Raw genomic sequence first — 12,301 nt, forward strand, 5'->3', positions numbered from 1 at the left:
ATGTTTATCTTGCTGGGATCCTATGACCCCAGCTAACTTCCTGCCCTTTTGGTGGGGGGCTGGACTCTGAGCTTCTAAGGTCCCTTCCAGCCCTAATGTCTATGAAATCTATGAAATGGTACATTTGCATAGAGCAGTGGTTGGCAACCTTTAAGCAGCTGTGGGCCAGAACAGTTTGGCTCTGGTCCTGCGTGGGCCAGCTGGCTTTTGTGGTACATCAGTGCCGGGTAGGCTTTCCATGTACCCATGTCAAGGCCAACAGCTGGAAGACAACTGTAAACTGCATCTGCACTGTTTCTGCTTTTCTCTGCTTCCCCCCCGCCCCAGCTACGTCCCAGCTGCAATGTGGGCACAGCTAGAAGATGCCTAGCCCTGCCATGGGCTGAAACTGCATCCAGGCTGCAGCTGGGTTGACAGTGAGGCAGGATAGGAAGAAGGGACAGTGAGATGCGTACAGCTGGAAGCTGCACAGCCCCAAAACATCTAGTCTGCTTGCATGTTGGGCTGGACAGGTGGAAGCTATGTTGAAAATCAGGGGGAAGTGGAAGCAGAGAGAAGTGGGAACAGTGGGGATACAAATAGAGGAGCTGTTTCAGAGCCATGAAGCTTCCAGCTGCATCTGCAGCATCTCTGCTTCTCCCAATGGATAGCTTTTGTTTGGCTTGTGGCCCAAATGGGCCTTAATATACTTTAAGCAAGAAATACCTGTGCCAACATGAATCTCGAGTCCTAAGAAAAGAAAGGTTTGTTAAAACTAATCCTTTCCTGAATAGTTATTCTTCTCTTTGGGAGGGACTTTATCAGTTTAATACCTATGCTTTCTCAGGTGAAGGGAAAAGTGGTGTGCATGGCGGTTTTTTTAATGATCTTTTTATGGCTATCCTTTTGTGTTGAATTTCTTAAGTTTGTTTGTTTGTTTTTTAACAGTGATTTAAGATTATCTAGAATTCGACTCTTGGAGCTGTTTACTGATTTGAGTTGTAATCCAGAAATGATGAAGAATGCCACTGACCTATACTTCTCACTCTTGCAGGGTAAGACCTTGAAAGGCTACTAATAAATCAGGAGGCCATTGGTTAGTAATCTGTAATTTAATGAAACTCCTACAAATTTGTATTATTCTAATCTTGCGTAGAGGCATTATTTGCTCACCAAAAAATACAGGATCTTTTAGGTTGCTCTATCCCAGCCATCTGTTAAATGATCACCTGGCCTTCTCCCGGTTCTCAGTCAGCACCTTTGCACTGTAAGGGACACGGATAGTCCTTTGTCTCTTTTGCACCACTTTCTGATGGGGAGAGATGTTAATTTTTCATCACTTTGATACCACAATGTAGTGAATTACTTCTAGAAATTATTGATTCCCATCAATTAGAGAATTTACCAAAGCTAAAGTATAAATTGCATCTAGTCTAATGTGAGACCATAGTTTGTTTTGTTTAGTTGTAGTAATGTGCTCATCTTTACTGAGGTGCTTATATGGTGCTCATCACCAGCATCTTAGCTATTCAGTGACATGTTATGGCTTATTCATGTTACCTCAACTTTTTTTTTTTTTTTAAATCTCAGTAACCTATTCTGAGTTAGCATTTTCCCTCTGTGTCCCTTTTGTTGAAGAGTCAGTCAAGTACAATCTGTGAGCTCTTTGCAGTAGGTAGATTTTAACTTGAAATAAATGTTAGCTGTGCATTTCTAAGCAGTATCAGTCGGTGGACACCTGGCTTCTTTGCAGTTGGTGTCATGGAATATGCTAATCTGTTACCAAAACCTTTTTTATCCAGTATGTGTTTTATCAATATTATGTGAGCCTCTGTTTCCTTGTCTATCTCCAACCCCCCCTTTTCTATGCTGGTTTGAAATACTGTTTTGAAATTTTATATATAATTTTAAATATATATAACAGAGGCTCACATAATATTGATGAAACTCATACTGGATAAAAAGGTTTTGGTAACAGATTAGCATATTCCATGACACCAACTGCAAAGAAGCCAGGTGTCCACCGACTGATACTGCTTAGAATCACAGAAGTAAGGTAACTGGCCAAGTTACTGCAGAAAAGGTGGAAGGGAAAGAGTGTCTTCAAAGGGTCTCTATACCCAAGCCCTAAAGTCTTCTCTTCACAAAGGAAGTTTTTCAAATATTTGCCATGATTGTGAAAACCATTGTTAGCAACTTTGGGAACCCTTGTTGTAAGTGCCATATTAATCAGAGCTGCTTTGTGTTGCTTTGTATGAAAAAGTGCTTAAACTGTAAGCATCCCACTTACAATAGAGCTCCCAAAATTTCTAATATCACCAGATATGAATCAGAGCTAGGCACAGCACAGATCTTTTGCAAAATTCCCCTATATTGCACAGGGTTTGCAGGGTCAAGTTGATAATTCAGAACAGGGAGTTTCTGTTGGTACGATTAGGGTTTTTTTGCTGTAGATCTTGCCTTTTTTGTTCATGAATAAAAGGCTTTTTTATGGGGCTGTTAATCACTATTGATATGCAAAATTAATGCAAGAACTAATTAACAGATTCTTTTTTAATGCATTAATTACACTTGTGGTTTTGGACCCCCACTCTGGCTCCTCTCCACTGCCATTATCACCACCTTTGGGCTGCTCAGTGGAGCAGCCATAGCAGTGTAGAGGGGCTACAAGGCAGCCTTGGTGCAGGCTCTGGGTGGCTGTAGCAGGAAGATGAAGGGAAGGGAGGCACACCCACCCTGCCCCACCCGGCACAACCCCCATTCAGGGCCCCGAGCAGCCAGGCTGGCCGTGTCGGGGGTTCAGGTAAGGGAACACTGGGCCATGGCAGGGTTCCATGGCACCCTTGTGTCGTGTGGTTTGGGCTAGGGGCAGGTCGGGACTGCCTGGGAGCTCTTGCACAAGCCACCTCCAGGCCTGCAGGTCCCTGCACATCCCCAGTCCTGTCCCCTAGTGAGCAGTGGCAACGGTGATCCTGTGCCTCTGCGGAGGCGGCCACAGACAGCTCTGGTTGCCCCCTACAGTCCCTGCCCCATGCATGCCCGGCCCCAGCCCAGTGCTGACAAAACCTGAGCTGAACTGACTGTCCTCCCTGCACCACCAAGGCGCCTGCCAGGATACACACAGAGCTGCAGGACCCACCAGGTCCCAGTGAGCCCAGGATATGTGAGGAGGAGAGTGCTAGCTCTGCCTGACTTGGCAGCAGCAGCTCAGGCTCCGTTGATGCTGGGCTAGGGCTACAGGAAATGGCTCTGTGATTAATCCTGCCCCCGCCCACTGGCAGCAGCTGCCTCCACAAGGCCGCAGGTCTGCTGTTGCCACCGCTTCCCCAGGGGCCCAGACTGGGGATGCGTGGGGAACTGTGGGCCCAGAAGCGGCTCATGCCAGAGCTCCTAGTCGGTCCCAACCCTCCCCGAGCCTGAGCTATGGGGCCTGAGTGTGCCAGGCAGCCCCACCACAACCCAGTGCTGCCTTCCCTGAACCCCAGTGCTGCCAGGTTGGCTGCTTGGGGCCCTGGATCAGTGTTGTGAGGGGGTTTGTGGGTGGGTGTGGGCACCCTCCTGCCATTTTCCTGCTGCAGCTGCCTGGAGCCCGTGTCCCACCACACCTGCTGAGCAAGGAAGATCAGGCCAGGTCGGAGCAGCTACCTGCAGCCCAGGCTGCCCATGGCCACTGCTCCTGGGACAAAAGCGGGTGAGCCCACTGCTGCTGAGACTGTGCTCAAGTGGAGGGCATGCCCAGGGCAGCTTCATGGAGACCCCCACTCAAATTAGGCATCCTGCCAGGGCATGCAGGGGTCTGTCCTCCACAAGCTCCAGACCCTACTGTGAGGAACCCCTTTTCCTGGACTCCAAACCCAACACACACATCCACAGCCCCCCACAACTTTACAAATTCACACCCACCCCCCAGCCATACAAAGTACCTGCATATATGTGCATAATTTTTAGTTTTTCTGCCCTTAATTTTCAGTCATTAGGTGTGCAATTAAAATCATGATTAAAAAGATAGCTGCAATTAATCACACAGTTTTATTACACTTTTTAATAGTTTGACAGGGTTTTTATGAAGAATGCAAATGAGACCGTCTTTTTCTATTCCACCTGGCTGTATCTCTTCATCATTCCCCTCATATTCTATTGCTTCTGTTTTCTCATTTTTAAATTGCCTGTGGCATGTTTTTATTTTAACAGGTTTTATCATTTCGGTGGATAATTCTTCTCAAGAGAGCAAGTTACGATATATTCAGAATTTTAAGTGGACAGACACATTACAAGGGCAAGTCCCAAGGTACATGTGTTTTCACACTTGCAATATCTTTAGCCATTGTACAGTATAGATACATCACTTTAAAAATACATGGTAGAGTAGACAAATGTAGCACAGCGCTGTGATCACTCACTATTTCCAAGGGATTCATTTGTTTTAAAATGATATAATGAGTTCCAAGTATTTTGACAGTTTTCTTCTATTTAAAGTTGGGGACAGATTTTAAATAGTGCAGAACAGGAAATAACTATGCAGAATACATATGCAATAAGAATGGGCTGTTTCAGATTTTTTGAAACGGTTAAACTATTAAATCAGAAACTTAAATATCAAGGTGGTTGCTCTTATACCGCCTGGCGCAATCCCCTTACTTTTCTTGTGGCACACTTGTCATCTACATTAAGGTCTTCTGGTCAAAGTTAATAGTTCTCCCTCTGTTCTGTAGCCTACTCTTGGAAACTATAAATAGAAAACTAGACTTTAATAGAAAACTGTGGAAATACACGGGGGGTGGGGGAAACATGTTGGCAGTCCCTAAAGAAAGCTGAAGAATTTATGATGGCAGGACCATTCCAGGAAAATGATAAGATTTTATCTTCTTTGAAAACTTTTCTATATACATATGCCATATTGTCATAATTATGTAACGGGTTGCAGTAGAAAGCATTTTGGTGTGGTATATCTGCTAAATGAACAAGGGCAAGTCTGTTACTTTTCCTTGGTTTTAACTAGCTATTTCAGACATAGGCTTTCCATGAAATGGCAATTAAAATAGATGGTGTAAAATAGATGTCATATCTATAATTTAATTCCTACTTTTTGTTTTTCTGTTTAAAATAAAAACTTTGCTAAGCTTTCAGAAAGACTCGTGTGAAGGGCTCATCTTTTAACGTGGGATTTGTTCACGTGAGCTTTTGGAGGGAATAAGTAAATGATTAAATCTTCGAATAAGTAAATGATTAAGTCTTCTTGAGACAGTTCAAGGAGCAGAAAAGTTAGAAACACCAATGATGAATGCAGTGATTGTTACATTACCTAACTACACATGGCCAAACATGTATGAACAGATTTGAAATCATGAAATTGATTTGTTTTTCCTTTAGTGCCCAGCAGGATGCAGTATTTGAGTTAGCTTCCATGGGATTCAATGTGGCTCTTTGGTACACAAAATACTCATCAAGACTGGCAGGAAAAGAAGAGTAAGTGTTTTCTGGTTTTGTCAGTTGTGATGGCGTGCCGACAAAAAACTTCATCCACTTTTGAGTTCTGGTTGCTCTAATTCAGGGTTGTCAGACTGGTATGGCCCCCAGGCCAGATCCAGAGCTGGAGGCTCTTTCCAAGCTAGATCCAAACCCACTCTGGTGGTAGGCTGAGCAGTGGCAGCAAGGTGAACAGCATCAGGGGTAATAGGAGTTAACACAGCTGTTGCTTGTCCCTGTCATGAACCACATTCCCAACAGTGCTGCATACGACAGATTCTGGCAATGCACCCCACTTCTAAATTTCCAGGTTCTCTTGGGTCACTGGAGGCGGGTCACACGGCTCTGTGGCTTGTATGTTTAACAGCCCTGCTCTACTGCATATCCTGCAACCGCAAGTGTTAATTGAGAACATTAATTAAGGCAGCCTTTGTTCACATGCTTAGTATCAAGAGTGCACTGTTCTGGCTCTTGGCCTCTACAGTGTGCGCACAAATTCCTCTGTGTTGTACTTGGATAGACAACTTGACCTTCAGCCACAGCAGGATTAATTGGTGAAATGTAAACTATTTTCATGATGGAAGGCACACATTACTATGGAAGAATAACCTTAGTAGAGGTAAGGCACTAACGCTAAGAATAATGAGCAAATAAAACTACTATAAGAATGAAATCCAAACTTCTTCGACTTCTACATCTGATCTAACTGAACAATGTAAGATGGTTGAGAAGTTTTTGTAAGGTTATGAGTTGGTCAGTACAAAACAAATATTAATCAGGTGAATTGTATTTAATTATTTTTTTAACTTTCAGTATAAACGAAGATGAAGCAAAAGATGTTCACAGAAGCCTGAAGATAGCAGCTGGGATTTTTAAACACCTAAAGGTAGAGAACATATCTTTTAATTCTGTTCTGCAAAATGTCTCTGGACAGGTGTTTACATCTTGCTGTGTGTAGTGTCACCATGTGACAAGTAATATTTATTTATTTTTTTTAAGGCTTTCCTTTTTGTTATGCAGAAGTAGACTGCGTGCAGTAAATAATGATATTGGATTATTTTGAATGCCACAGAGGATTACTCTTACTTGAGCAGTCATTTTTGTGGTTGGAACCTTCTTAATTGTAAGGGTGGGGGGAAAAGCCAATGGCAATAGTCCCTGTGTTCGTAAGTGTCTTTGTAGTTAGTCCTCATCACCTTTGATTCCCTCACTCAGGCATTGTACCCATTTAGTACAGTATACCCCATTCAAGCTCATAATTTTAGGACTGAAAGAAGGTTCTACATTTATTCCATCTTAATGTAATGTAGAGTGTATTGTTCACCGAGTATAGAATAACCCAATGTCAGGATATAAACATGCATACTTTGGAGGGGCATGTTCAAAAGGACAGCAGCCCTTAATGTTCTAATTGTGCATGGACAAGCCAGGAATGATACAAACGAAGCAAAATCTCTCCATCTTTAATGTGTTAAAAGTTGAAACTTTTAACAGCTGGACCAGTGGAAAAGTTGGAACAGTGTTAAAAGTTGGAACGATTTTGGTGTGGTGGTATCGTTCCCAGCTTGTCCGCACCAACAGCTGCTCTTTTGATATGGCTCCAAATGTGCCATGTATCCATACCCGCGTTTGCTGTTCATTCCATGGTTACAGTTATTTGTGCCCTGTGCTCAAGGTGTTTATTGATTTAACCAATATACAGAGAATTGATATTTGTTATAATGTAAACAGTAGGCCGAACATTTGCTGTGCTTTATTTTGTGCAGTTGTGAATTATGCTTTTTTTGTGATATGCACATAAGTGGAGCTGACTAATTTAGAATCTGAAAAAACCTCACTTTAAACTTAATACTGAAGTGCTTTATTTGAACTAACCCTAAAAATGATTTTCTGCTATGTAGGAAAGTCATATTCCCAAACTGATCACCCCTGTAGAGAAGGGAAGAGATCTAGAAGCTCGACTTACAGACTCCTACATCATTCAGTGCCAAGCTGAAGCCCAGGAAGGTATTGCAAAATGTGCATGTTTGTAAGTGGAATATTTGTGTGTGCAGTTCTGTAGTGCAGTAGCTCTCAACCTTTTTAGATTTGTGGCACCTCTCCATTTCAAAAACTAATTTATTGCAGTGCTTACCTCCTTGCAGAGGGGCCAGGAATTGGAGGTGGGGAAACAGCCAGGCAACGAGAACCTGACCTTGCCTTTTATCTTGTTGTATCCGGAGCATGAGCTTGCCCTTATTGGCTTATCTCCTCGCACTTCCTGCAGCACCCTTCAAAAGATCTCATGGCAGCCCAAGGTGTCCCAGCATCTTGGTTGAGAATCACTACTCCAGGGGTTCCTGATGTCTCCTGGATAGTGACAGCCAACATTCTTCTGAAGTTCTTTGGGGGCCAAGGTATTTGTAGCCAGAACTGAAATCATCACTGTCTTAAGGTGCCAGAAAATCATTCCAAATATTTATCCGTTTTTAAAAAGTTCTTAAGGAAATGTCTCTTCTCCAGTAATTGTTTAACATAGTTTGAAAACAAGAAAGTATGCTAGAGATCCAAATACTTCTAAGTAAGTGGAAGAGTATGCCACCAACCTTATTGAGTGCTGATTTACAGCTGCTCATTATGTCTAAATTTTATCATATTTTGTCACTTGCTGGAGCCCAGTAGTACTCTTGTTTATAGTATTCAGATTAACTGAATTTGGAAGTTTTAGCAGATAAACCCCTAATTATGCTTGATAAGACTTCCTACAACTACATTTTATTTATTTATTTATTTTTAGTGACAATTGCCCGAGCTATTGAATTGAAACACAATCCTGGTCTAATAGCTGCTCTTGCCTATGAAACATCCAATTTCTACCAAAAAGCTGGTAAGATAATCATAATTTTTATGTCCTTAGTGACTTAGTAGCTTGTATGCTGTATAGAAAGACAGCATTAGCAATTCAACCTCCAGTTTCTCTATAGACAGTATTGGTAGTATGTTAAACAGTCAAGTCCCGACTGATGGTTCAGGTGTCTAATTCACACTTTAACACTTATAGTGGACAAGTCTAATAATAAGAGGCCTCCTAGTCATGTGGGAGGGAGGGTGTGTTCCCTGGGTGTTAAGTAGTGAACAAAATGGGGTGAAAGTCAGGGGAACGTCTCCAATTGTTCAATATTGACTTCTTAAAGTCAGTGAAAGGTGACATGAAGACCTCTTTGGCAAGAGGGGTAATTAGTAGGGCTGTGCAAAACGGCACTGGTCCGTTTCGATGGAACAGTGTTTCATTTCGAATTTCATTTAGATTCGAAATTGCTGTTCTGTTTCGCTTAGTCAAAACAGTAACACTGTTTTGATGTTTTGCCCATTTGCTATAATGGGGAAACTCGAAATAGTCTTTCTCATCTGGCAGGCAGATTGGGGGCCCGCAACCCTGGGAGGACTGTGGGGGCTGTGCCAGTCCTCTCAGGGCTGTGGCTCCCCAGTCTGCCTGCCAGATAAGGGAGGGAAGCTGGGTGTGGCTGCGTGGACCAGGGGAGCTGGGGAAGGGAACTGAGCCCGATTTTGCTCTGTTCCCCTCCCCAGCACTGGGCTGAGTTCCTTTCCCCAGCCCAATCATAGTGCTGGGGAGGGGAATTGAGCCTGGGCCCAGGCTGTGATCGGCTTCCTGCAGCCTGCCCGTGGGAGGTGGGGAGAGCCAAGGCTGCACTCCTGTCTGAGCCACATGGGGCTGTGGAGCCCCTGGGAGCGCAGCCCTGGTTCTCCCCTGTCTCCCATCACCTGGCTGCTTTGAAATGTTTTGAAACTTTCGAAACATTTTGACTAGCCTCGTTTTGTTTCGAGGCTGTTTCGAAGCCCTTCGTTTCTCCATGACTTCACTGTTTTGAGCTCGAAATGAGTCGAAACAGTGTCGAACTGAAGTAGCTGGTGAAATTTTGCACAGCCCTAGCGATTAGTTGTACTATAAGGTCTAAGGCAGGCTGGGGATTATATATATGTTGCTTAGATTTGGTAAGTTGGTTTGAGGACCTTCTGAGTTAGACAAGAATATTGGTTAACTGTGTGAGATATTAGTGTTGTAACGTAAGTAGAGCTTATAAAATGTTTCTTGAAATTAAAACTCAGAACAAAATGTAAAATAAACATTTACAGGCAAGATTCTTTGGGTATGCCAACAACCCACTGTTGAGCAAAATTATTCCTTTGTTTCATAGACATCAGTGTGTATAGAAAAGGCGTGTCAGACTTACCTAGGGCCCTGGAATAGTTCTGGACTGAGGGATTCCTCATTGGCCAGATCCAGCCTTGGGTATGGGGGGAGGCACTGTGGCCACTGCAGCAGGTCTGAAGGTGGCAAGAAATCTGGAGGGATTTGGGAGCTGTAGTGGTGAGCCAAGTTTGCCACCAACAGCAGCGGGCAGCAGGGTCAAAGGGCCTCTAACTTCCATGGCAGTCCAAGCAGCCACATCTTCCACGTAGTGAGGCTCTGTTGTCTGGATTCAGTCCATGGACTGTATATTTGACACCTCCAGTGCAGAGGGAAGAGGTGCACAGCTGCATTAATGAATCAGAAATATAGGTGTTCAAGACAGTGTTATGTCTGTTAATGTGGTTTCCTGTAGGAACTACAGGACTAATTGCTGCAACTTAACTATGTTTTGCATACTGTTGATTGCTCAAAGATCAGCACTGTGTTTAAAGGTTTTTTCATGATTTGGAGATTTCTATAATTGTAGATCAGACATTATCTAGCTTGGATGCAACATACACGGGTAAATGGAGGAAGTACTTACAGCTGAAGACCTGTTTCTATCTGGCCTATGTAAGTACTTTGTTTGTGTCCAATCTATGAATGTTTCAGTATTTAAAAGTTAGACAAGAAAAGGGATTCAAGTATTGCTTTTTCCTTGTCACCTCGGTGTGAGAGGATAATGCGAATTCCTATAGCCTATCTAAAATGTTTATTGTTTTAGAGCAAGATGGGATCCCTACTCTCTAGAATTTGAGAAAATTCCTTGCTCCTATAAATGAGCCAAGGCAGTCTGAGCATAACATTAGTCTTTCATTCTGTGTGCTGAATCTCGGTCTGCTTTTAGATGCAATTAAGAATTGAAGTCCTGATGAGACAGCCGCTAATGATATCGGGTCCCACACACAACCCCTGTGTCTTTTAGCAACAGGTGCATTTTAAAAAAGATTAGAACCTTTTTTTCATTTCCTAACTGATGGCAGCTCACTTTAAGGATGGAACGGCCTATAGCTCTGTAACTAAACTTCTGCTTCTGGTTTTGTCAAAGCTTATATTCTAGCTTTTCTAAAAAATGGTACAAAACTAACTTGATCCTAACTTTCTTCTTGTTAAGCCTATAGCTAGATGTTTCTTGTCTTATTAGCCACAAGGTGAGATTAGTACTCTTTGTTTTGATTGCATGAACTAAACCAATGATGGAATAAAGTATAGTGCTGTCATGTTTAATTTCTCAGACCAACAAGAAATGTACATTAACTCATGAAGACATTTCTGTTCACATTGGGTTTAGGATGTAATTTAAATATTATATTTCTTTATAAACATTATGCCCCAAAAGGAACTCTATTCAGACATGAGGGTAAGGGAGATTAATGGGAATATGCTGAAAAGTTGCTTAAACTTTGCCATAACCATTCAGAGAAACCATTTTAATTGAAGGTTGAGCATAGATTTAAATCTCAGCATTTTTCATACGTGACTTTAATCACAAAAACTGAGCTGAGTTTATTCCCACCTTCCCTGCTGAAGAGACGTGCTCTTTTTCTTCAGTATAAGTGCTGCTGTGTGTATTAATTCCTTGCACCACATCCTGCTGGCTGACTCGTGCAAATGATGACAACCCAAAAAATGGATGCAATGACCCACATCTAAAAAGAAAAAAAAAAAAACATAAATAGTTGGACAACAGGAAGATGCCTACTGATGCCAATACAAATATTCTTTCCCATCAGGCATATTGCTATCATGGTCAAACGCTGCTGGCCAGTGATAAATGTGGAGAAGCCATCAGATCTCTGCAGGAATCAGAAAAATGTAAGTATGGTTTTTAAAACCCTCCTGGAACATCTCTCCTCCTACCTGAAGGCTCTGTGGTTTTTGTAATTCAGAGCAGTTTACAAGGCTATCCATTTATTTAAGTGTTAGAGCCAAATAAAGACACACTGATTACATCAGAATAGACATGGCTTGTATACGAGCTTTCAAAAATCCTTAGTCCTCAATGTTTATGGTCTGTAAACTTCTATAATATAAAAAAGTGCTTACTGAAATAGATATTTTTCTCTTGTTATCAACTTAATATCTCCCTAGGAGAGGGCTATAGCTCGTCCCTACAAAGAAGGATGGATACATTTATTGCAGGGTCACAGCAGACGGAGAAGCTGAAAAATGAAAAACAAATTGGCTCCATCTGTAACAGAGCCAGACATGTTGGCACTGGATCTATGACCCAGATGCCTTGTTCTGGGTGGACCTAAACCCTCAGACTTGCCATGACCTCTCCTTTCAATAATAGGCAAATTTTATTGATGCACAGTGCTAGCAGATAAGAATAATCCAAACAGTTCTATATATTTTTCCAATCTTAGAGCTGCACAGAGTTAAGGTACATCTAGCCAGTACATGAGCTTCAATCTGAGGTTCTATCTTGAATGTCAAATGCCAGCATGATCCTGGAGGTCGGAGGCCAAGGTCCCATCCCTCCTCCGCAGTTTGGGTGGGTGAGACAGGCTGGTGATATACACTCTATCCATGGTGGCCTGCCTGGGGTTTCTCTCTCAGGGACCCTTTGCTACTCTGAAATCCCTCCCTTTGTATCTTTTTTTTTTTTTTTTTTTCTGACTG

At 42.6% G+C, this 12,301-nt stretch overlaps 1 protein-coding gene across 3 annotated transcripts in view; it reads left to right on the forward strand.

Moving 5' to 3' along the window:
- BROX (BRO1 domain and CAAX motif containing) overlaps positions 1–12,301 on the forward strand; it is a 23,874-nt gene that overhangs the window by 5,672 nt on the left and 5,901 nt on the right. For all 3 annotated transcript variants that reach the window (XM_019549517.1, XM_019549516.1, XM_019549515.1), the window contains exons 3-10: positions 928–1,034; positions 4,171–4,267; positions 5,350–5,445; positions 6,259–6,331; positions 7,347–7,452; positions 8,222–8,311; positions 10,164–10,249; positions 11,410–11,491. In XM_019549517.1, coding sequence (XP_019405062.1) covers positions 928–1,034; positions 4,171–4,267; positions 5,350–5,445; positions 6,259–6,331; positions 7,347–7,452; positions 8,222–8,311; positions 10,164–10,249; positions 11,410–11,491 — 737 coding nt within the window. The remainder of the gene's footprint in view (positions 1–927; positions 1,035–4,170; positions 4,268–5,349; positions 5,446–6,258; positions 6,332–7,346; positions 7,453–8,221; positions 8,312–10,163; positions 10,250–11,409; positions 11,492–12,301) is intronic.

The sequence above is a fragment of the Crocodylus porosus genome, unplaced genomic scaffold (assembly GCF_001723895.1).
Source record: "Crocodylus porosus isolate Cpor-Errol unplaced genomic scaffold, CroPor_comp1, whole genome shotgun sequence".
In the NCBI taxonomy this organism is placed as follows: Eukaryota; Metazoa; Chordata; order Crocodylia; family Crocodylidae; genus Crocodylus; species Crocodylus porosus.